We start from the raw sequence: 27,151 nt of genomic DNA on the forward strand, positions 1-27,151 counted from the left end.
TGTTTGTGAATAAAATTCCGTTACAATCCCACAAGGGAGTTTTATATAAAACTTCTTATGCCTACATATCCCAAATGTGGTTTCTATATAATTTTTGTAATAAGTGACCTTGTAGACTTTTGAAATCTATGGGAATAGAAATTTTGTTTCCCTTTCAAGAAGATAAAATGAGCTCTCTTTTTGAATTAAAATTACCGACATATGCAAATGTAAAAATTTTCTGAATGTACACAACTGGGTCTGCACATTTGTTATCATTATGAGCATCTTTTAAAATAAGATCCCAAGGACAAGAATGCTTTACTAACCTGCAGTGGTCTCTGTTTATCACTGCTCTTAGGAGACTTCAATCCACTTGTTTGCTGCTGTAAGAGAAGTTGTCTTGCTGCTTGGAGAGCCTAGAAGTAAAAAGGGAGCAATATCTAAATACTTTGCTGAAGGGTAAATTGATTATCAATAATTGATTATTCCTTGGTTAATAGTAAAAGGCTTCAATGTATGAGAACCCCTTTCCCATCCTCCTTTCTAGAGAGAATTATTAAAGATCTTCTTCTAATGTGATATAAAAATTCCACATATCACACATATACAACTTTACTTAAAGTCATGGAGATACATGTAATCCTGCAGGAAATAGTTAATTTGTTTAAAGTGCTTAAAGAGGAAAAAATCATAAACTGCATCAATAACCTCATTTCCACAAGGAACTTGTCTTTGAGTATTCAACTAAAATGCCCACTCCCTTTTAAATTATCATTCAATTTGCATTTTCATATTACAATTTTGAAGCAAAAGCAGTAGACTTCAAGTGTTACCGGAAGCTGTAATTAAATTTGACAAATCAACATCAGATTATCTTGAAAGTGAATTAATAAGGATTTTCACTAAAGATTAAAAACACTTTTTTTGTACTTACAATTCAAGGGGAAACCTCTCCTTTGACAAAATAAAGTGCAGTTTTAATGCCAAATAAAATTGAGTGGTTTTCATTTGCATTCTTAGCAAAATCAGAGAACAAAGAAATTACCACTCAACCAATCAGGTTTGTTTCTATGTGTGACAGAATACCAATCAAAATAGAAGATGTTTTCATCTATTTTTCTGTTTTGTTTTTTTTTTCCCATTCAGGAAAATAAAACTTAATATAAGAAATTATATTAAATTTCTTTTACAGGAGGAGGGACAGTTTGGTGAGTGTATTATATAAACATAAAAACGAGTCCCCTAAAAAATACATATTGAGATGTTTTAAAAGTAGCAGTGTAAATTGAGGGGAAAAAAAACTTTTTAAGAGCCTCTCCTTTGCAAACTCCTTTTTTCTCTCAATAGCTGAGTTCAATGAACACTAATGATGAAATTTTTCAACACATACAACTAAAATAAATCATTGCCCTACTCTGTTATTCGGTGCTTTAGAATACGAGGTAAATTCTTCATGATGGGAGAAATACCTTAGATCAATATTCTACTATGATAATTGAGATTCTAAGCTGATAAAAAAGTACAATTTTGATTGGAATCAATGATCTGGTTTTTAAGAGAGTTTCTAGTATCCATGACAACAGTTGCTTTGACAAGATGTGCATATGGCATTACACTGCCAGCCGGTGTGAACAATGTTTGAACTACTGCATTGAGATGCTGAGCAAACAGAAAAAGTTGCCACGTCTTAACCCTCAGGGAAGGCAGTCATCCCCTGATCAATTATGAAAAGACGGAGAGAGGGCTGCTACAGTCTGGCTCCAAGCAAGTTCTCTGAGAAGGCAGGCAGACATAGAAACCAAAGTAAACAAACTGAACGCACAGGCACCATCCCCTAACAACACTGATTTGTCTTCCCGGAGCAGGATCTGGCCCAGTTTGTAAAGCACACTTTTTACATTTGGAGACACACTCACTCATAGCAATCTTTTGTGTTTTTTTTTTTTCCCAATTTTTCAAGTAATTCCAACCCTAAATGTTTCTAAGGATGGCACATTCCAGTGAACTCAGACAATTTTATTATAAAGTTCACTTTGAAAAAAAAACACAAAAGACCAAATAAAAAATTCCACAAATACTTGATTATCACCAAACTTAGTTTAAAATATTTCACTTAATATTCTAAATAATACAGCTTTCCTTTTTTAATCCGCAACCTATGAAATAACTCCAAATGACATTTTTTAAGTGGAAATTACTATAGTGTGACCTAGGCTGTATTGTGTCTATGTGAAACTCTCAAAGAAAAAAAAATCCGTCAACTACTTCCGCCTTAGATGCCAAAATCCACATCAATTTTGCCTGATTTTTTTCATAAGATTATTATTTCCCTTTGAGTTCATCAGTTTATTTTGTATAAATGGAGTCTTAGGTTATATTTAATTCTGTAGCTATTTATTATTCTTGAAGGAGTCTAATGAACGCAGTTCTGAATCTTGAAATCATGCATGGCTGGGACTAAAAGCACTCTTAGAAATCGTCTACTCTGATGTCCTCAGTTTAGCAAATGAGAATAATGAGGCCTAGAGTAATCAAGTGTTTTGTTCTAGGTCTCCTGCTTCCAGGCCAGAGTGCATTCCAGTGGGCCATACTGTCTCTGTCCCATCAAAGAAACCATTAGATGGCAATGAATAAAACCCTAGTAAAAGAGAACATGTGGCACCATGATAAATTATTTTCACCTGTAAAGAGAGAATATTCATTTATTAAAACCTAAAAGAAAAACTACAACATAATCTTTTCATGTTTGAATATGTAAGTGTTTGAATGGAACAACCACCACCGAATATATATTGTTTTTATGGCTAAGTGTTTTCTGCCGTCCTTGACTTGGGTTTCACCATACACTCTACCAATACCTGATGGAACTCTAAACTCTTGTAACCCTCTGATCATTTCACCAGTTATTACAAATAAACTAAAGAATTCTAGAGCTGGACATAAGCCTTACAGATTGTTTAGCTTAGCCTTCATACCCTGTAGACAAGTGACTGAAGAACCAATAATACGACAATTACTTGATTAAAGTCCAAAGCAGTAGCACAGTTTGGTCAAAAGTTCAGGCTCTTGTCTCCCAAGCCTAGGACCCTATTCATTTCATCACCCTGCATGATGTTCATTCAGCCCAACCCAAACAAGTAACCCAGTGGAATATGTAACACCCAGTGGCTATAGAAAGACACTGGAAAATTAGATTAGAATTGCAGCTCATGAAAATCTCACTGGACAAAAGCATACATGTACACTGTTTTTAAAGGAGTAATAATTATAATGGAATATGACCAATGGCCGGTTAAACTTCTAAAGTACCTTGGTTTCCGTATACACTTAGAGTTATCTTCAAAATAATCCAGGATCATCATTCAATACAAATTCTTATGAAAAAGGACCACTTGCCTATCTCAACATTCTTTTAGTAGCAGTAGAGACTGCTATAGTAAACATAAGAGGTGGGAGAACAAAAAGAACTCCAAGAGATCAGGATGATTTAAAACTCATAAGCAGGAATCTTTGGCAGTTTGCATTCTCACGGCAGGCATCGCATGACATTTTTATTCCCAGTATTCTGGATATCACTTTAGGACTGCATTTCAATAAACAATTGCTCAGAGACATTTAGTTCATCTTTGTAATTTATTATTGTAGCGACGCAAAAGATGAAAGATTATGAGATAAAATACTTTCATCAATATAAGGTGTTAGGTGTCAAATTACATAAAATATTAATTTGAAAATCACTTGCCCACTTCAGTTGGTAAATAGAAAAGATAAATTCCAGGACTAGGCATTAAGTTCTACGAGCTGTTTAGGTATTTATATGATTAGCCTCTGCCAAAACAAAAACAAAACTTAGAACAAAAGGCAAGAGATGTTTACAAAATCTCCTTTAATAATGACTGAGTGTGATTCTAGTGAACAACAAGAAAGAGGTTTCTAAGGCAGCCAAGCCATATCTAGTTTCCAAAAACACATTTGTTTTGAATTAAGAGTGCACTTTACTTAATGAAATTATCTAATTTTAGTAAAGCTAAAAAAAAACTAAGGACATTTTAAAAATTGGTATCAGATTAAATTAAAATATCTTGAAAAGATGACTAAAAATCTTTCTAATAGATTAAAAGATATACTTTGTGTTAGGCTGCCGAAGTGTGGGTATGCACAAGTTTTTCAGAATTCAGTGCATCTTGCTCTAAAAAATGTGCTACGTTTTATGTTAACTAACTGGAATTTAAATAAAAACTTAAAAAATAATCATTGAAAACACCATTCCTAATTGTTACTGTTTAATTTCAAATAAATTAAAATTCTGTAAGAAAAAGTCCAAGCATATCACCCTTCCACAACTGTAATAACTTTGATACCTATGAATCTCATATACAGAGAGTAACTCTAGTGAGGAGGTCATTATGAGAATTAAGAGTAAAAAAGCTTTGTAACCTGTCAGATCAATACTGTTTTCTTATGAAGAACACTGAAAACTTTCACCAGGAGTAAAATTGTTTGAGAATAGCTTAGAAACACCCAGTGAAACAAAAAAATGTTGAGTATCCTAAGGTTTATAAATAACTTCTTTTTTTTCAAAGCAAATATATGTATATTTTGGGAGAAAACAGACATCACTCATATCTCTCCCCGTAAAAATAGGAATGCTTAACCTATCAGCCTGTTGCATTTGAGACATTAAAATGAAAAATGACATCTACACCCATTAATATCTTCAATGTATAAACAGCACAGCATGACACATTCTTGAGAGCTGAAGGCTACAAAATCTCTCTGAAACATAAATAACAAAGCACTCAGAAGCATATTTGATGTTGATATTCATCTCTGAGAAAAACACTGCTGCCTAGGCTTCTTATGAAAATAGATGCAGCCCAAATGGATCTCCTGTAATTGGTTTCAGATAGCGAGGTCAGAAGAAATATGATACAAGAAACGATTATGCGGAACAGGCAAAACAAGAATGTTTACACAGGCACTCCCTAGTTATACTGACAAGGGGTGTATACTTTGCAGATAACCAGAACCAAAAAAAAAAAAAATTGCCAGCAGGACATTCAAAATTTTGCTCCTCATACTCACATGTTTTAATCTTTAACTTATGATGCCTTTAACATGTTACTTTGAATACTGAACGTAAAATAAGTTTTCAAACAGAATTTCATTGTCTAATTATTTTCACAAGTGTGGTTGATAAAAAGCATATTTGGATCCTTCCACAAAGGACATGAATTCCTATTCTGTTCAGCCTTTCCTTGCATTATGTTCCCACTAAAGAGAATATACTGATAAATGTAATCTGAAGTCTCATAATGCTATTTAATAGAAGAAAATTAATCATCTAATTGTCATATCCTATTTTCAAACAGCAATCTATCAGAGTGAAATTATGCATCTGTAGCTATTGACCTTTCATTTTATCATGGCTGATCCATAATTAGACTAAGTTTGTTGGGAAAAAAAGCTAATTGCTAAAAAATGTTTTTTACAATAATTGTTATTTTTGTTTTACAGTATATCTTACATAAAGTTAAAGAATAAATGTGTGGATATATTGTGTTCGCAGTGTGGACTACTAGGGGAATCAAGTTGAGAAGCTCTTTTATTTCATGGTACTATAATAAGAGTCAGTAATTAATTATAAAGCATCCTATTTACCAATCAAATGTCAGGCTGTTCTGGCTCACATTCATGATGTAGATCCAAAGGAGAGGCAGTTGAGGTACTGAATATGTGATGGAATGGATTCTTAGGTCATCCTCAGAAACTCTAACAAAATCCTCAAGGTTCAGACCCAAACCCAATATTCAGTATCTTTCAGGATGGCTCCAAACTCCCAAATAAGCTCAGAGACCCTTCTGTAAAAGAAACCTGTGAATTAATGCTAACTAATGGCTAAGACAGGTTTTGTTTTTTCAGGTCTGGAATCAGACACTCAGTTTAATGGGATGAATACCTTCTCCTCCTTAGAGCTGGGATTCCACAGGCTACAGTAAATAATACTAAGCAGCCTGGTATTCATATTTCTATTTTCTTTATTATTTTATTGCTAATAATAATGAATTGCTAATGGAACCCATAAAGAACATTAATATAATCTATACCAATACTAAATACAATTCCTGCTCACAAATTAAGGAAATCTGTCCAACTTCAAAAGTCCCAAGTATGAAAGGTAAAAAGGAATTGGAACTAATTTTATTAAAATTATGAAAACTAAGATTTTTACAATACTTCTTTATTATGGGACATGTTCCAGGAACTACAATTGTTTATGTGCATTCTCTCAGTCATTTCTCTTTCTGCTATAAAATATGTTATTACTTTTCCAAACATACTTTGGGTTTACTTTTTATTTCTCACATACCTACAGTTGCTTTTTTTCCCTCATTATGAGGCCAATACCATCTTTAGTTTGGATATGGACTGAAGACCTATTACTGCTACACTGTTATAATGTCAACTGGCACACTAGATACTAAATGAAAATACATGCTGCTAAATTATAGTATAATATCTGAAAGTAAACTATTATTTGAATCCTGTATTCTGGATTTCCTCCTCAATTTAACAATAATAAAACTACAAAAGAGCTAGAATTTGGGAGTGTTTGCAAGAATAAAATACATCAAAAATTACTTGTCATTAAAAAATTTTTTGCAACTATGTTTAATGTACCAAACAAAGAACTAAGCATTACACACTTGTGGCAGTAGGAGGTGGGTGATGTGACATTGTTTTTACCTTCAAAGAGCTTTGTGTCTAATAAGAAACATTTGGTGTAAAGTCAAAAGGTCATAAAAAGTGTTTTTAAAACATTTCAGTGGTTCATAAGTTGAAGAAATTATTTTCAGTTGGGAAGCTTAGATAAATTTTTATGGGGATGCAAAATTGGGATGAACTTATATGACAGTTCATCTTGAAAAGGTGACAGAACATGGCCACACCAAGGAGAGGCAAAGAATATGTGAGATCATATACAGTGAAAATAAACTAACTAATCTTGAATAAAGCATGTGCTTAGCTTAGGAGCTAGTTAAACATCATGGGAAGGTGGGTTGGAGCTAATTAATGGACATAACTAAACACTCAATGGCAAAAAGTCTTCATATTATTTAGAAGATAAAGTCAGATGTTGCTAAATCTGCAAATGCTGAAATAAGTCTGACCCCGCGACAATATTGAGGTCCTGAACCTACCTAGGTTCAGAGTGACCGGGCTGAAAACAGGTTCCCCAAAGTAAGATTAGACAGCATTTAGGACAAAGGGAAAGTACTAGATTGCTGGTAAAGAGTAAAGAGAGGGAAGACCCAGACTTAGGGAATATCTACATTTTGTTTAGAGATGAGATAGCAAAAAGGAAGACAATGCACAGTCACAGAAGTTGAAAGACTTCTGGAGAATGTTTAACATAGAATAACCATGTGACTCAGTAATTCCACTTCTAGGTATACACCCAAGAGAAATGAAGACATATGTCTATACAAACAGTTAAACATGAATATGCATAGCAGCTTTATTCTTAATAACCAAAAGGTGGAAACAACCCACATGCCCATCAACTGATGAATGGATAAACAAAATGTGGTCCATCCATATATTACTCAGCCATAAAAGGGAGTGAAGTATTGATAGATTCCATAACATGGATGAACCTTGAGAACATTACGTTAAGTGGAAAAAGTCAGTCACAAAGACCACATATTGTATAAATCATTTATATGAAATGTTCAGAAGAGGCAAAACCGTAGAGACAAAATTGATTAGTGGTTGCCAGGGGCTAGAGGGAGGAGATAAAATGCAGTGACTGCTAATGAGTATGGGGTTTCTTTTTAGGGGGTGTGTGAAAATATTCGGGAATCAGATAGTGGTAATAGTTGCACAACCTTGTGAATATACTAAAATCCACTGAAATATATAATTTAAAAGGATAAATTTTATGGTATATAAATTACATCTCATTAAAACATATATTTAAATAAAAGAATTACGATGTTAATTATATCTCAGTAAAACTGGGAAAAATAGAAAATAGCCAAAAAAAAAAAAAAAAAGGAATTGTGAAGGGGGGAGAAGATGAATGGGTTCTCAAACCCCAAAACTCAAAGAGGCTAAGGATTAATGAAAGTTCTTGTTGATTTGATCATTTGCATGTGACCTATCAGACAGCAGTTCCCACAGAGTACTGAAATAGAAATTGGGCTGCAGGGAATTATAGGGGAAAACCATGGCCACGAGTGCAATCAATTCTTTTGATAAGTTCTGCGAAGACCAAAATAAAAGCAAAATATAGTTTGAGAGACTATGTGTGTGTGTTTGTTTTAAAGACACTTTGCTAATAAGCTAAGAGGGAGCAACAGAAGCTGTAAGAGGTAAGAGAACTGAGAAAGTTACCGGAGGGGATGTCAAAGGGCTAAACCAAGGAGCAGGAGCAGGTGACAGCCTTGTAGGGAGAAGAATCACATCTTGCTCCCAGACAAGTTGAAGAGAAGGAAGGATAGGTGACTTTGCCAGGCAGAGGTAGGAAGAGGAGAGAGTTCACGGTGAACAGTCTCAATTAATTCAGACAATAAGAAAGTGCAGTTACCTACTGAGAAGGAGAGAAAGATTGGAATTGCTGAGGAAACAAAACTGAGGAAGCTTTTCTCTCATTGCTCTGGGAAATACAGCTAGGAGAGTAAAAACTGGCATTTAAAATGTTGTTGGAGTAGGAGATGTACTTCCACAGACATTGATGACATACAGATATACGGAGGTCTTCTGAAATGTTGCCTCCATAACTAAATAAAGAACTACTTACTTTTCCACTGTTCTAATTTGGGATCATCACTACTCAGAATCTTTTTCTACTTTTAATGTGGCCCAGGGGCCTGGCACCTCCAATTATATCAAGTAGAAGCTGAAGAGTCACTTACAATATGTTCTATGTTATTGTGCATTCTGAGGACTGGTTGTCTTTAGTTTTTAAAAGACAGCAAAATAAAATATATATGTGATGCAGATAGTACTAGCATGGCTGACTATTCAGAAGTTTCTCTTTGCAACTAGGAGAGAAAATATGATGTAATGGTACGGACTAGATTTCAGGAGACATTCTTTTGCCTTTTATTAGTTGATGAACTTGGACTACCTAATCACACTGAGCATTCATTTTCTCATCTGTCAGATGCAGTTAATAATAGTTACCAATGACTTTAGGAGAGTGGTGAAATCAGAGAGGATAATGTATTTGAAAGTATTTTAAAAGCTAAAGTATAAAGTAATACTATTTCAAGTGAAGACTTTTGAAATTATGTCATCCCTCCAGTGGATATCAGTTCTTCCATGTGTAAGTACTGGTCAGTTGAGACCCACTACTGATTTTTAGCTTTATAAAGATTGCTAAATAGGTATGTGCATTTTAACTAATAGGCCTGGCACATAGTAATTCCTGAAAGTTTACCTCAATATTTATTCAGTTCTCCTATTCAGTAGAAAAATGTCTCATTGGGTAGGAAAAATATCTTAACAGTTTCATGTCCTATCATATTTTGCAAAGTTGTATTTTAATCTCTGCTGAGACCGAAATGATTTTTATCTTTACAAATGAACTGGTGAGCTACACCCCTCCTCTCTCCCAGGTCCACTTCACCATTGCTATGGGATCACCTGCCCTCAAGGATCTTTTAATATGGCAGGAAAGATAAAAATATATTCAATATAACCACACTGCAATGCAGAAATGTGCTGCATGCCATTAAAAGGTACAAAAAGGCTATAGGGGTTCAGGAAAGACAAAAAGGGAAAACAAGAATTAATGCTTGGTCAGTGCTCATTATCTGCCAGCTATCATTCTAAATTCTCACACATACTATCTCATTTCATCCTTGAAACACTCTCCTTTATTACAGAAGTGTAAACTGCAGCTCAGAGTAGTTAGGTTATATGTTCAAGCTGTTTCACATACCCTTGAAATGGTGTCAGAGATCTGAAGGACTAACTGGCTAACTGCGAAGCTAATGCCCTTTCTACAGGAGTAGTGAGGAAGAGTATATCATTAAAGAGACCTTTATTTGATAAAAAAATAAGTAAAAAATCTTTGGGCATAAGGAGGACAAGATGAATTCTGAGTCATAACAACATTGCTGAGTAATAACAACATCTAGTTATGTCAACTAGAACAACAAAGAATTCCAAGATCCCATTCATGTTGTTTTTCTTTTTCCTTCTTCTTCACGAGGAGAACTAGACATACAAGCTTACGTACTAAAGGCAATTCACCATCCTTAAAAGACAGTGCCTTTGAAGTTATTAACACTTGATTCATGGTGGCAGTTCCAAACAAAAAACCAATATTAAAGATAAAAACATTTTAATAATCATCTTCTATCACAACCAGACACAAAACAGTATCATCTGCTAACAGGCATTAAGTAATCTGTACTATGTTCTGTTGGGTTTAGAAGTAGGGTTGCCAGACAAAATAGAGGATGCCCAGTTAAGTTTGAAATTATTTGTATTTCTACTTGCTAAATTTGGCAATCCTAGTCACAAAAGTCTTTCAGAATATGTTGCCAAGACATGGGGATTTTTTAAATACTGAGTTTTTCATTTAAAGGTAAATTCTTTTTTATTTTTTTTTTTGAGAGAGAGTGAGCATGTATGGGAATGGTGGTGGTGGGGGGGCAGGCAGAGGTAGAGGGAGAGAGAGAATGTTAAGCAGTCTTAAGCAGGCGCTCTGCTGGGCATGGGGCTCTATCTCACAACCCTGAGATCATGACCTGAGCTGAAATCAAGAGTCGGATGCTTGACTGAGCCACCCAGGGACCCCTAAAGGTAAATTCTATTCCTTTCATCAGTGGAAATCTTTTTTCAGTCCTAGTGAGTAAATGATGTCATCTTAGCCATATTTTATAGGTGAGTCAGGGAGTGACTTGGGGGCTTGGTCTGCTTTCCTGTGAGAGAGAATGTTCATGTGGCCACAAATGCATAGCGAAAGGAGGAGGTAGACCACTCCAAAGGAAAAGTAAGTGCACCAGTTTTTGGAAAAGCCAGACCAAGAAAAGCAGAGGGAAAGTTTCTTTTAGAGTTCATATTCTTGCTTCCTGCAATTGAGACACAGATGAGAAAAATGTAAAACTCTGGCTATCACTCTCCCTTCAGCAAGGATGAGGCTCAGTAGCCAGGAACCCTGAGGCAAAGATTATGGCCCTGCTTGGCATGGAGGGGAGGAAATGCTACAGCAGATCTAAAGGAAAAGAGCCTTGAGGCAGAGAGCCTCTGCCTACTTAACCCAGAAGCTAACTAGGCCAGTCCCAGAGGAGGAAGAGATAGTGAGAGCAAAACCACTTGAAAAGGGAGAGGCCTTGATTAGTTCAGGTGCAGACAGAGTGGGTTGCAAACCACTAAAGGAAAGCGCTTACAGCGAAAATTAGAGTGTTCTTAGAAACAAAATGACAGAGGGGCACCTGGATGGCTCAGATGGTTAAACATCTGCCTTCGGCTCAGGTCATGATCCCAGGGCGCTGGGATCGAGCCGCATGTCCCGTTTCTTGCTCGGTGGGGAGCCTGCTTCTCCCTCTCCCTCTGCCTCTCCCCCTGCCTCTCCCCCTGCTCACACACACTCTCTCTCTCTCTCTGTATCTCTGTGTCTCAAATGAATAAAAAAAAAAAAAAATCTTAAAAAAAAAAAAAGAAACAAAATGACAGAGTGCCAAAGAGGCCTCAGAAATTCCAAGTTCTAATTCTAGCACCCTTCTGGGTTTCTAAATGACCTCATCCCCATCAATGATGAACTCTGAATACAAACATTCCTTCTTCCCAAGCAGTTTACAATTTACTAGTCTTTAGGGCAATCTAAAGGGCAAAACATAAACTCAGAAGAGAAGAAATGCTAGTCATTGACAACCAACTGCTGATTAAGCACTGCATTATTCAAAAAATACTGATTGAATGAATGGAAGAAGGAATACATTTATAGTAAGATCATAGAATTTTGTGTTTTTAGGCTACGTAATTCACAGTGTAAATTATGAAGCACATGTATGTCTGTGTAATATAGTTTGAAGCAAATTCCCAAAGATTAGATTTTAGAGATCTTGGACAAACTCCCCTTAGAGAAAAATCCAGGACATTTCCATTGTGTTCCAGCTATCACAGAGTTTAGGTTAGATTATCTTCAGCATATGAAGTGGCAAATTGTAGTAATTAAGTATAAGGTACATACAAGTGTTCTTTTGAATAAAATAAAATGTAAACTAATGGTGGTAATAAGCATCATCTTAATAGATCAATAACTATGTTTCTAGGTAATTTTTTTGGAGTCTTCTGGGCTTTTGCCCTAAAAATCTTCTTAAGCTCTGAGTTTTTAAAATTTAACTCTATCAAAAAGGTTAAAATATTTTTCTGATTTAAAAATCATTTCTTATATTTAATTATCTGTAATATGACTCTTAGAAAATATGTATATAAATAAAAAATTATAATAGCCACTTAGAAAATAGTGTCCCTGGGGAGAAATCAACAGTTTAAGAAGTAGAAGATAGGAGGGCCCAGAAAGGTTTTTTGTTTTTGGGAAATGTCTTGATAAAAAACGAAGTTCCTAAAGTTGACTATCCCTCTACTATTTCATTTTCACTCTTTAGCTTATTTCCTTTACCACAATGAGCCCTAAGACTAGGAAGGTTGGGAGAAAGAAAAAGTTTCTCCTTTCCTTGTCAGTTCTTCTACCAAATGTTGGTCGATGGCCCACTTATTTATTTAATCCCCCCCCAAATGCTTTATTGTTTCCATTTGGTCCATGGCTTGGGAGAGGACTCCAGGGTGGTTAAAAAGCTGCCTAGGGGCTGTAGGGAGAGGCTGAGGCACAAACCATGGCACCAAGACGAGGCCAGAAGGGGACCCTTAAAAGCTGTTGGGCTTCAGAGGCGCCTAGTCAAGCTTAAGGGTGAGCCTTTCTTTTCTTTTCTAATATTTTATTTATTTATTTATTTATTTATTTATTTATTTTAATTTATTTATTCAGAGCGTGCACACTGGGGGAAGGGCAGAGGGAGAGGGAGAGAAAGAATCTTAAGCAGACTTCGCACTGAGCATGGAGCCTGATGTGGGGCTAACCTGAGCCCAAATCAAGAGTCCAGCGCTTAACTGACTGAGCCACCCAGGTGCCCCTGAGGGTGAGCCTTTTGAGGAGATACTTGCCCAGCCCAACATGGGGTGGCCCACTTTTTGAAGATACACATAAAACCCAACCCCAGGGAGCAAGTTTGTGCATCCTGCATTAGCACAAGTGACTTTTTTATTAAAAAAAACTCGAGTCATCTCATACTTCTATTTGTTAGGTGAATATGTTCATTTACCCTTAGTGTCTAGTACTGTAAGCTCCTTAAGGGCTAGACATGTTTCTAAAGAATCTTTATGTCCCCAAGAATGTACAACACAGTAGCCTGCACCTCGTGACTCAAAAGATACTTAACTGAAAAGTATGTTTTTTTAGACATTTTTAAACTTGTAGAACACACCAAGAATTTAGCTGATTCCAGATATTTGAGATGTAACTTGCACACCAACAGAAGAAACTTGGCATTCCCTCTAGGAGTAGTCACCATGCCTTGCACATGGTAGGTGCTCTCAGACATCTACACTGATGACTCTAGAAGATTCACTGGTGATCTACCATGACACTGAAATGAACACAGATAAGACTTCTTTCCCTTTATAGAGTGATACTAAAATTTTTTATCCATGACTTTTCCAAAGTGTATTATCTCTTTCATTATTTTCTTAACAGTCACAATCCAAAAAATTACTACTGATTGTCAGAAAACCTTTACCTCATTTTCTTCAGTTAGAGTCTTTCAATTATTTTAGGCATAGGCCTAGAAAAATAATCCATACATGTGGGCATCATTGTTATTAAGAATTTGTTTACATAAAAATGTATTTTTCACACTTTTCCAGATTCAGTTATGTACAAAATTACAGTTTTATTAAGACCTTTTTAATATTCCTAATGCCCAAGTATATACCAAAAAGGTACTCTATGTGAAAGAATAACTAATTTAGGCAAAGACAATACAGTTGTTTTGACTTAAAAATGAGAAAAATTCAAATTCACTAAAGCACACATTAGTTTCAATACTTAAAAAGCTCTTCTTCATTTAGCATAATTCCCTTCCAATAGATATTTTCACTTTTTCAATTTTTGCAATTATCAGTAACGCTGCAATGAACTTCCTTATAATTCTGCCTTGCAATTATCTTTCAAAAGTTTAATTTTGGGGTCAAGCCATATTCCGATATTGCATTTTGGCACACATTACCATAATGCTTCCCCAGAATGGTTGTATCCATTTGCAATACCACCAGCGGATGAGACTGTCTGTTTTACAATACTCAACAACACTGTGCATTATCACTCCCTTTTAGTCTTTTTTAAAAACAGGCAAAAATACTTCGTTTCAATTTGCTTTTCTTCCCTTATTAGAAATTGATGTTTTTAAAAAATACACATCTAGGAAATGTAGGTATTTTTGTATTCTCTCTTAAAATTAGTGGATTGGATGAGCCATTGTAGCAGATACTTCACTCATTCAACTGATATTTTCCCCCAGTTTTTTGAGCTATAACAGGACATACAGCACTGTGTCAGTTTAAGCTGTACAGCATAATGACTTGAATCATACATATTGTAAAATTATTATCACGATCAGCTTAGTTAACCTTTATTACCTCATATAGATACAAAAAAAGAAACAGTTTTTTCTCCTTCTGATGAGAACTCTTAGGATTTACTCTCGTCACAACTCTCAAACTAAAGGTTTGAACTTGTTGATACCTTCATCCAATTCTCCCACCCTCAGGCTCTGGTAACTGATCTCTTTTTTGAATTTGGTTGTTTTAATTTTTTTAGATTCCACATATAAGTGAGATCATACAATATCTGTCTGACTTACTCCACTTAGCATAATGTCCTCAAGGTTCATCCATGTTGTTGCAAATGGCAGGATTTCCTTCCTTTTTAAAAAAAAAAAAATAATGGCTAAATCATGTTCATTTTCAACTAACATTTTTAAAGCCCTTAGTCTTTGTTAGATACTAGAGATGTAAATGTGGGCAAGACAGGCAATGTTCCTGTCCTCTCAGAGTTTGCAATTTAATCACTAACAAGGAAACAATTACCTGATAGTGTTGCTTTTAACCTTTTTTTTTTTCCCATTATGTTGCATTATGACAGAGGTCACTAAACTTTGTTGGTTATGTTCTGCCTTTAAAACTAATTATCCACAGTATGGCACATGATAACAGTGTGAGGAAGAACTCTTCATTAAAAAATATAAGAATTCTACATAGGGTGAACTCCATGTGACTGGTAATTAAGAAGGAGGATTATATTTTGAATTATAAAAAGGTAATATCATTGTATTCTAGAAGCAGTCTTTGTGTGTGTGTGTGTGTGTGTGTGTGTGTGTAAGGTGCGAGACAAAACTTTTAAAAAGCAAATAACCCATAGGATTGATAAGGACCTAGTTACCTTATCCTGTGACAGGGAGTGTGCTAATTTCTTTCTAAAGTCGTTTCCGTTTTTTAACATACAAAGCTTCTGCCCAAAGGAATAATCGGGTTCACCATACATTTTTAAGAAAAATGCTTTCCGATTTAATGTTTCTCCTCTTTAAATTAATCATTTGGCTTGTAATCAGAAAGGAAGCATATGAAAGAATGCTTACTGAAAGATGGATAGTTAAACTGGAAATTAAAACTTTATTTCTGAGGGTCACACGGGGAAGATGCTTTGCAATCTTGGAGAAATCCCAATCGGCCTTTGCTCAAAATGGCACTCTTCTCCCAATGTCTCAAAAGATATTAAGCCTCTCATAGAAGGGGGGTTTTGTTGCCCCCCACAAAGGCTTCTTATGATTGCAGGATGATCTACTTAAGAACTGCGCACTTTCTCATGGAGGACACATTTTGGCACTCTCTTGTAATTACCTTCATTTACATAACTGGCACCTAACATGCCACTCAGCAGAGTGGAACAATAAGCCCTGCTTGCTCTGATCATCTTTATGTTGAAGTTAAGCCATTACACTGAATCCTGAGACATGCTATTGTGAAGTCCCCTGGCATTTCCACTGCTATCATTCGTCTGTTGTTATAGGAGAATGTTCACTGCCAGAATCCTCTGGCAGAAACTCAATTTCTGAGTCCAATACTAATTCATTACAAAGTCTGCAACAGCTGGGACACTGGTATACACAAATGAGGCATTCTGAAATTTGAGGACAAATCCAAAATACACACTCAGGACCTTCCTTGTGATTCCACAGCCATGGAAATAGCTGTAAAAAAAAAAAAAAAAGAGGATCCTGTCAACATCTCACCCTGCCAACATCAAATTAGACCCTTGCGATTTGAGCCTCTATGGTAGTCCCACCTCCCTGCTCTCCTTTTATTAAGAACTGTTTTAAAGGTCTCAGCTTTGTCATGTTTAACATGCCTTGGAAACATGGGGCTGAGACATGCAACGTGGAGGATACTGGAAAGGACACCTTGAGCACACCTATCCAAAGGACAGCCACCATTCTGTGAAATAAAAAGGTGCTCCAAAGGTGACTTGGAGAATAGGCACGGGGGTAGAGCGGAAGCACAGAACAAAGTAGCAAGGGTGACAGTGATTGGAAACAGTGACAAAGAGCAATAGGATATCTTAAGATTTTGTTTTTAATGGCTATTTAAGAATGATATCAAGTAACTAATGAAGTGATAAACACTACCAAAATTTTCACTTCCTCACAATTTAATAGACTCTTTTGGTTAAAATGATGGTCCTGTTATATGCAACTCTTAGAAAGCTACCTTTATGACATTGTGGTATGTGTATAACATTTCACGGCCATGCATCGTTTCTGCTAAGTTAGTCAATCAATTTCTATTTGAGAAAAAGATATAAAAATAATTCATATCCAAGGAAAATGAAGACATTTAAATTTCACAAATTTCACTGAATATTATCTAATACATAGTTCATTTCCAAATATTATGTGAAGCATTAATCCTTTGTATAAAAATTGAAATGATTATACTTCAAAATACATATTTAAATTTATTTTGTAATTCCATATACACTAGTATGAAAAAGAAAAAACAATACATACAGACATACAAATACAATAGAGGTTCTTTCCATGGGTTGCCTGGAAGTGTTTTTAAAGTCCAGTAAAATGATAAAATTTATACGCAAGTGTGGCCACAACTCCACAAATATTTTCACATATTAGAAATAAATCCTAGCAATTTGAGCCTTATTTTGCTTTAAAATAGGAAATCATCTGTCATTCGCTATATGTGGTTTGTTGACGATCTATAAGAAAAGGTAATTTAACACTGAATATTTCCAATGAACATTTGAACAAGAAAACTCTATTAGATCAGATTCTAAAATTTAGGACTTTTTAGCTGGAATTTACCCTTAGAAGAAATGGTTTGCTCTGCAGATTTATATTTAAACTGGACTTCAGAAAGAATGAGAAAAATACTGAAAAACAAACCCTTCATACAAAAATTTTGTTATGAAAACTGCAAATCATGCTAAATTCTCATTTCAATTCACTAAGGACATCTATTATAATGGTTCCCTCCCCAGTTGGTCATCAGCATCACACAGGAGGCTATTTTATAAAGAGAAATTCTTGGGCTCCACTCCCAAAGATTCTCATTTAATTAGATTTGAGGTGGGAACTGAGAATGTCAATTTTTTAAAAGCTCCCTAAGTGATTCTGATGACTAGCCAAGTCTGAGGACTACTGCTCTACCAGGTAAAATTTTGATAACCTTAGTAATTGTAGTCATGTTTATTACTATTACTACCATTATTATTCATTATAATGATATCATAATGCATTATACAAGGCATGGGAAATGAGAAGACATCCCCTGACCATTGCTTGGTTCCACTGCCACTATATTTTACTCATTACTGACAGTACTAGGGCAGAATCAAACATTTTAAATCTAAAAAAAAAAAAAAAGACTTGGAAAATGTTTCATTAAATCCCTTCATGCTGTACTATGGAAGTAGGCCTAGAGAAGTTAAGGAATTTACCAAAGTCACAAAGTTTTTGAATAGTATTAGACTCCAAGCATTCCAGGTTTTTCTTTTATTTTTCTCAGTATACTACCAATTTTAAAGGTATATACATAAAAATAAAATTAAGACTTTTATTTATTTTTTTAAAAGATTTTAATTATTTATTTGACAGAGAGAGAGAGAGGGAACACAAGCAGGGGGAGTGGGAGAGGGAGAAGCAGGCCTCCCGCCGAGCAGGAAGCCCGATGCAGGGCTTGATCCCAGGACCCTGGGATCATGACCTGAGCCAAAGGCAGACGCCTAACGACTGAGCCACCCAAGACTTTTAAATAATTCAGATTATCTTATGCTCCCTTTAGTTCCCAGCAGATGACATTCCCTTCTTCAAAATCCTATTTCTTATCCACTCCACCCTCCCTGGAGAACCCTATCAGAAACCACTGGGAAAGCCTTGGCCTGCTCTCCTCATTCATGCTTTGAGAAACTTCTCCCTGTGCTTCCATGGGAATTGTTGCATGGAGCCACTTCTATCTGACTCCCCTATTGTCAGGTCCAGAGGGCATCAGAGATCTGGACTCAAGCAAAAGGATTCAGACTCTATTAGTATTATTTTAGTTACATTATGGTTAAAAAAGCTTTTGAGAGTTGGCGTGGGATCATATACAACATTGTTTCTATGGGAACATGAATTCCTGCTTCTAAACAACAGGCTCAGAAATGGCTGTGTGCAACAAAACCTATTAGTAAGTTGGGGACAGCCTGTTAGTGCATCTTAGTTAATGAAAGCATTCATAAACACGCTTCTCTCATATTAAAGCCTGCGCCTTTCTGTTCACTTTGAAAAGGTCTTGCAATAATGCAAAAGCCCATAAACAGGCACCAGAACATGGTTTTAAACAAGTATGAAGCCAATGACGAATCATATTGAAAAAGACAAGAATACCCAAATTCAAACAAAATCTTAAACTCTTAAGTTATAATATATCAATTTCTAGCCAATAAATTAATAAAAAATGTACAATTAGCATTTAACTGTAATTTATTCTGCTAGTTTACCATTTACATTTTGTTGTTGCATTTAAAGGTTTTTTTGTTTTTTTTTTTGTAGGGAGCGAAAGTAGTATTTTATGCTATACTACTGAAAATTACTGACAGGACTAATTATAAAAAATACAACATATGCAAAGCAAATAATTATGCACCATAAAATTTTAGCAATTAATCATAACCTCAGATTTATAGAAAAGGATAGTTTACTTTCATGAGAAAATAATGTAAGCAAAAGTTAGCTGGAAACACCACAGTGGAATATTCTTCTTTAAAGTTACTAATGCATTATGAATTTAATGTACCATTAGTAAGAACAAATTTTTATTTTGTAGCATAACTGTCTAGCCATCAACCCCTGAAGTTTAACTTCTCCTCTACTCCATTCCAGTACATGTCCTAAGGCAAGTTGTCTGATAAATTCTCCTCTAAAGATCTGGCTGGTCTTTGGTTCTCCACTGAATTTATTCCTTCCTCCTCCTTCCTCCCCACATACTCATTGATGCAAAAGCTTTCTGTTGCAGGATTCTTTCTTTGATTCATATCTTTTTTCCTTGCACCAGCACACAACCAGTTTGTATCAAGAGACATAGAGAAATGTCAGTATGTATTTTTTAAAGTGCCCTTTATTCTGTCTTTATATCCATTTGGTTCAAAAGATTATACATTTGTCTACGGAAAGTCTTAACTTGAAAAGTTTGAAATTAGAAAATCAACCTTGTAAGTTATGAATATGCAAAATGAGCACTTTCACAGAGGCAAAAATTAAGTCTGAACTATATTTTTGTTCCTATTTTCATTTGCCATCCAGTTCTAGCCCATTTCCTCTGCTTTTCTTTACCAAGCTTTAAACACTAAATAATTGGCATAGCCATACAGACACTACCTAGATGGAACAGATATTGGCCTTTACGAATTTAGTTATAAAAACAGAGTAACACATCGATGATAAAAATTGAAAACCCAGTGTCTTCACCAGTAACCAGTATTGTTTAATTGCATTGACCTAAAAATTTTGGTTCATCTCATTCAGCAGGTCTCGTTGGAACACTTTTTCTTTTTTAAGGATTTTATTTATTTATTTATTTATTTATTTATTTAAAGAGAGTGAGAGAGAGTGTGAGGGCACTGAGGGGAGGGGTAGAGAGAGAGGGACAAGCAGACTGTGCTCAGCGGGAAACCTGATACCCGGCTCTATCCCAGGACTCTGAGATCATGACCTGAGTGGAAATTAAGAGCTGGACGCTCAACAAACTGAGCTACCCAGGCACCCCTCACTAGAATGCTTTAAATGTGGAAGTTTCAAGTAGGACATAGAAACATGAATCTCACTTCTTATAAGCCATGAAAATGATGTGGACAAAAATGAGATGTGAGTTTCTCTTCCTCTGCTCATCTTTCGGATGTCAGCGTTTTCCAGTTCTCATCCATCTTTCCTTTTCTTATCACTCTATCCACTCACTGCCACTTCTCAGCTTTATTTGCATGTCTACTATGTCCTAAAAATCTCAAAGTGTTTAAGTCTGTGGATGTCTTCTCTTCTTCCCTTCCCTTTGATTCCCATCTTTCTCTTCTCTCATTCATCAGGTGCCCTTACTCAGATTCATGATTCTAAATACCATCTGTATGCTGACAACTCATAGATGTAGATCTCCAGTCCCTGTGTCTTCCATGAACTCAATGTGCACGTTTATTTGCCTTGATCATAACATTAGCCTCTGAAATAAGCATATGAAGTTCAACAATTCATCAACTGTTACATACATTAACAAGTATCCCCCCGAAAAAACTACCCCAACACAAAAAACAAATCAAAGCCAAATAAACCAACCAACCAACAAACAAAAAAACTCTTGTTCTTTCTCATTTCAACAATTTGGAGAAATCCTAAATGTTGCAATCATCCTTAATTCTTCTTTATCATCCCCCATATCAATCCATCAGCAAAATCTTTGGAATGCATCCAGACTTTGCAACCAGTCTAGTGCAAGCTCCCATCATTTCTTTCCTGCTCTATCTGGTTCCTCTATCTTCTCTTTAACCCTTTCCATATAATTTGCACATGGCAGCCAAGGCTGTTTGTCTAGCCTTGTAAAATTAAAACTTGATTATATCATTCTCTACTAAAAAGCTCTTTAATGACTCACATTTCTAAAACAGGATTAAAGGGTTAAAAGTGGGGGTAGGGTGGGGTCTTCTTACAGCTCCATCTCTCCCTAATTGTTATCCTTAAGGAGACTGCCTGGGTTCTAGAAGCCTTTCTTTCTGCACAGATATGCTATGTGACAACTAATCCAAAGCACTTAAAGGTTGCATACTATCATATGGCTAGACCATAAGTTCTATGAAGGTAAGTGAGGTTCATGTTAGCTTAATTCATCCATGTATCCTCAGTTTGTAGCTCATTGTACGTCACAGGTGCTAACAGAGTGGCTAACTGAATGGCTAAACCTACACTTTTGGACTAGATGATCCCTCTGTCAGGAAAATCACTATTTCTTCTTGCCCTTCCTTCCTTTTGTAGATTTGTCAAACTCAACTTTCAGTATAAAGCTTGAATCTTTCTTTGCCAAGTTTTCTGACCTTGCCAAGCAGAAAGAAGTTCTGCCTTGTTACTCCATAGTCCATCCACTATCTATCATATCTAAAACAACACTTTAACAAAAAATCCCCTTTCTTTTTAATTAATAATTTAATAAAATATGTGTGTGTGTGCCAACAGTGAGAAATATGTCCTATTTAATCTTTAAAAAATAATTCTGACTATTTATTTACAACAGTTCCTGGCACATGGCAGGTACCTACTGCTTTGTTAGATGAATACAAAATGTTAACCTTTGCTCTTAGGAGAAATAATTAAGTTACATCCATTTCTGGGACAGAGCCATCTAGTTGTGTACTCAATATACATTGCCTCCTTCTTCCTTACTAACAGAAACATGATTTAATTAGAGATGGAAATGTGTCCTGGTGAAAACTATGTTACTCTGTCTTCTGTAAAGTTAGGGATGTCTATGGGACACAGTTCTAGTAGAGAAGACATTAGCAAAAGTCTGCCCCGGACTTAGTAAACACCTCTGTTGTCCTGTTATAGGCATTCTTTTGCCCTTTGTTGTACCCCCTCTCCCTACATATTTGGGACACAGTCCTTGCTATCTTGTCACTATAAGGAAGAGGCCAAGAGTATTACCAAAACTTCAGCTGTGACATCTTTTAGACATTGAGTCAATGCTTGCAAATGATAACCTCTAGACTTGTTTTATAAAAAAAATTAACTCCCTCATTTTTTTATGTCTCAGTCTTTAACATCTCTTTTACTTGTGTTGGAATACAACTCTGAACTGATAAGAATATCTGGAAAATGAACAGTAGAGCATTATCCTTGAGATGAGGAATACATTTAGAGTTCTGAGATCAGTTCAACTTTAACTTTTGGTCAAAGTATTATCACTCTATGTACACAAGGTAAAATTGTATCCTATACCACCTCACACCAGTCAAAATAGCTAAAATTAACAAGTCAGGAAATGACAGATGTTGGCGGGGATGCAGAGAAAGGGGAACCCTCCTACACTGTTGGTGGGAATGCAAGCTGGTGCAGCCACTCTGGAAAACAGGATGGAGGTTCCTCAAAAAGTTGAAAATAGAGCTACCCTATGATCCAGCAATTGCACTACTGGGTATTTACCCCAAAGATACAAATGTAGGGATCCGAAAGGGTACGTGCACCCCGATGTTTATAGCAGCAATGTCCACAATAGCCAAACTATGGAAAGAGCCTAGATGTTCATCAACAGATGAATGGATAAAGAAGATGTGGTATTTTGGGGTGCCTGGGTGGCTCAGTTGTTAAGCATCTGCCTTCGGCTCAGGTCATGGTCCCAGGGTCCTGAGATCGAGCCCCGCATCGGGCTCCCTGCTTGGCGGGAAGCCTGCTTCTCCCTCTCCCACTCCCTCTGCTTGTGTTCCTGCTCTTGCTGTCTTTCTCTCTGTCAAATAAATAAATAAAATCTTAAAAAAAAACCAACAACCTAAAGAAGATGTGGTATATATACACAGTGGAATATTATGCAGCCATCAAAAACCCCCCAAATCTTGCCATTTGCAACAACGTGGATGGAACTAGAGGGTATTATGATAAGTGAAATAAGTCAATCAGAGAAAGATAAGGATCATATGATTTCACTGATGTGAAGAATTTGAGAAACAAGACAGAGGATCATAGGGGAAGGGAGGGAAAAATAAAACAAGATGAAACCAGGCAGGGAGACAAACCATAAGAGATTCTCAATCTCAGGAAACAAACTGAGGGTTGCTGGAGTGGAGGGGGTGGGAGGGATGGGGTGGCTGGGTGATAGACCTTGGGGAGAGTATGTACTATGGTGAGCACTGTGAATTTTGTAAGACTGATGAATCACAGACCTGTACCCCTGAAACAAATAATACACTATATGTTAATAAAAAAATAAAAATAAAATAAAATAAAACACATCACAATTATGAATAAAAGAATCATCACTGTTGAATATTACTCAGAAAAACTCCACTTCTACTTACTAAAAGAGTTTTAAGAAGAAATTAATATATTTTTTAGACCTCTAGAAAGAAAAGCATCAGTTTGTGGAGTTTTACTAAATTTTCTATTTTGCCTAATCTCCAATTTGCCAAATATGAGGCTCCTTAGTTATTGATACAAAAGTTCGTTTTTTTTTTCTTTTTGAAGGCAGGCAGTAAGAATCTCACGTCACAATAATATATTATTTTTCAAGAAGCTGATAGTGTTCCACATCTTCAATAGTTTTTTTTTTTTTTTTTAATTTTCAGAGATGGGTAGTAAATATAAATGGTTAGGCATGACATTATAAAATTTATTTTTATAATTGAATAACATTTCTTTTCACAGTTTAAAGGCATAACAACAATAACAACAACAACAAAAAACAATCATAAGATTCCTTGCATAAGATACCTTGAGGTACATACTCACACAACCACACACACCAGCCCATAATGAATTTAGCTTATGGATTACATATCTTTGCAACATTTCAAGAATTCCTAGTGTGTGTTAATCATTGAGCACCACCCCGGTGCAAAATCTGGCCAGTCATGGAGCCCTAAGAACTTTGAACTCATATAATATTTGAAAGAATATTATAGATACTTAAACTAGGTTGCAATAAACACAAAATATTCTATGTAATATTTAATACTTAACTGGCATGGAAATATATGACAGGCCTGTCAATATTCTCCCAACCTTTCCCTTTATCCATAACAGACATAACTCATCCATAGTAGCCGCTGAAGAGAGATGAAACCTTAGGATCCTTATGAACACAGAAAATTAATTGTAGGTACATATCTGCAGGTGCATATAAGATAATCTCTCTTGCCATCTATGCCATTGTAAAACTGGTAGAAATGCAGATCCCCAAAAGAAGTTGTAACAGGTTGGTAAAAGAATTTGGTTTGGTTTTGAAACCACTTAGACAGCATAGAAATTTTCGTTGTGTTTTGAGAGCCATTATTCTAACTTCATCTATTCTTGAATCTCCAAATACTGCTAAAATAATTTATAAAAACTGATGCATAAATATGTATATAAATTAAACCTCTCTGCATTAAAATAATTGAAAGGAATGAGTGCAAAGAATCACAGAAAATAATGAAAAGCCTGACATTTTAAAGGTAATTCTATTTCATTAATTTCAAGCACATATAGCAACTTGAGCACTTAAGCTAAGTGTTGCCAAGTAGAAATCCTGCTGACCTGCCTTAATTAACAGAGAAGAATAATTTGTAATTAGCACATTATTTGTATGAGAATGAGTGCTCCTACATGAGTTTAAGTGTTTGAAAACAATTTGATTCCTTAAATCCTTACCCCCTATAATCTTGATATAATCAGTAACTTGTTTAATTAATCTAACATTTATTATATAAATTAGTGAGACGTTATTTCAAAAAATGAGAAAGACAACAAAGGAGGATAGAGAAAGAGCTGTATTTGAGGACATGTGGATATGGAAACCTAACGGCATGTTCTGAATTGATAAGTAACTGACTAATAGTTAAAATAGTTTATCATTAAAAGCAGTCAAATTAATTGTCTAGTCTAGAGATGTACTTTGAGTTCAGGTTGTTCTCATGAAAAAAAACTCTGATGTCAAAGCTGAGTGAGGTCCTAAAGGTTTTTTTTTTTTAATCCAATACCAAATGCTTTTAAACAAGACATTTAATCTGTCAACCTGATAGGGAAAAGAGGGGGTCACAAAGAGGTTATGATTATGTCCACATGATTCCAAACATCTGGATGAAACCTGAAAAATGTATCTATATATTGTGTATATGGAAAACAGCTATTTGCATAATTTGTTTAGTTTTCATCCAGATGCTTAGCATGTTGACACAACCTTCTTCTCTGTGTGACTCTTTTTCTCTTTTGGGTGAACAGTGATGCAGCCTCTTCTCAAATATTTTAATAGATAAACCCTAAGTATGAAAGATGAAATGTGTTACAAACATTTCATATAACTTCTGTGGATTCTGCTTTAAAAGTGAGTGGAAAATAGTGGAACTATTTATAATATTGACATAGAGGGACAGAAATAACTTCCGTTATCGGCTTATTGTGGTATGTCAAGCTTTCACTTTACAAACGTTGCTGAGGGGATAATCTGCATAAATATAGGTGAAAAGGCAGATATTATCATCATGGTTCAACATTCTTTTGAGAAATTTAAATGAAAGAAACTGACAATATTGTCAAGGTAAGTAGGACAAATGGAGAGAAAGAAGTAATTAAAGATTCTGAGTAATTGTTTAAAATAATCAATATAATACCTAATGTAGAGTATAGATTATGAGATTAAGAAAAGTAAATTGGAAAAACATAGAAATTGAATTGACTTTACAGATTACAGTAAGAAATGAACTCTGTGGCTTTTAAATTACCTACTGAATGGAAAATTATCAAAATATACACTTGCAAGAACTACATTAACACTTTCAAAATCCTTTCCCAACATTTTATTTTCATGTACTCCCTAGCCATCACATTTGGGACTTAGATTTCTATAAATTGTATTGAATCTAAATTTGTCTTTATCCTTGGTTAAGGATAGACATATGGTCTTTTTTTAATGGATACCATTATTCATGCCCACAAATCCATAAAAAACATATTTTATTTGTATTTGACCACCAGACAGAGAAGTAACAATATTTTATCAAGGAACAAACAGGGAACAGAAAAGAGCAAAGTCATTTCTTAATGAAGCTCAGCCAGAGGAATAAAATAATGTTAAAGTTTATATTGAAGCCAGATTGGAGAAACAAGTAAACAACTTTCATCAGTAGTAAAAGTGAATTAATTTAACTTACTCTAACTTAAAAGAAAGACAAAATTCACAAAATAAATTATATTAAAATTCACACTAAATATAAAGTTAGATGTAATAAAAGTATCCTTGATGTTGCTAGAGACTAATGTCCAAAAATAGGCTATTTTTAACATTTTTACATCTAGATATGTTACGGAAAAGATCACGTCCATACCCCAAAATCAGGATCACTGATCTTCGCCTCATATCATTAGTGTGGTTTATCCACTGTCATCCTTAGAAAGCACTGGTCTATTCTGAATATTTGGGTTTGCACAAATTTTCAATGACAGTACAAGACACATATAAGAAAACCTCTCAGATACATAGATGCTTCTGAGTTAACTTATTTTAGAAAATTAAATGAACGTGCTATTTTGTCATGTCAAATTTGCTGCCACTTGAACATTTGCACTTAAAAAAATACCGAAAAATGCATAAAATTAACAGACTGACTCGGGATATATTTTGCTTTGAGTAGAAACTGATCCAATAATAAAGTAAGTAAAACCAAAAAAGCACAATGGTCTTTCTGTGTGCTACTTTTCGCCTGTGCCATGCCTGAGCAGAGGAAAAGAGTTTCACTCCTGTTGTTTATTGATTTTCTAGATTAAGAATCCCAGTGAGAGAATTGTAACAGACAACCATAAAATTATTTTTGGTGTGC

At 35.3% G+C, this 27,151-nt stretch overlaps 1 protein-coding gene across 1 annotated transcript in view; it reads right to left on the minus strand.

The window, feature by feature from the left end:
* Nucleotides 1–27,151, minus strand: part of FOXP2 (forkhead box P2) — a 548,145-nt gene that overhangs the window by 154,254 nt on the left and 366,740 nt on the right. Inside the window, exon 5 of the mRNA XM_081800223.1 lies at nucleotides 309–398. Coding sequence (XP_081656349.1) covers nucleotides 309–398 — 90 coding nt within the window. The remainder of the gene's footprint in view (nucleotides 1–308; nucleotides 399–27,151) is intronic.

The sequence above is a fragment of the Leptonychotes weddellii genome, chromosome 12 (assembly GCF_054177405.1).
Source record: "Leptonychotes weddellii isolate Sample4059 chromosome 12, ASM5417740v2, whole genome shotgun sequence".
Taxonomy (NCBI): Eukaryota; Metazoa; Chordata; class Mammalia; order Carnivora; family Phocidae; genus Leptonychotes; species Leptonychotes weddellii.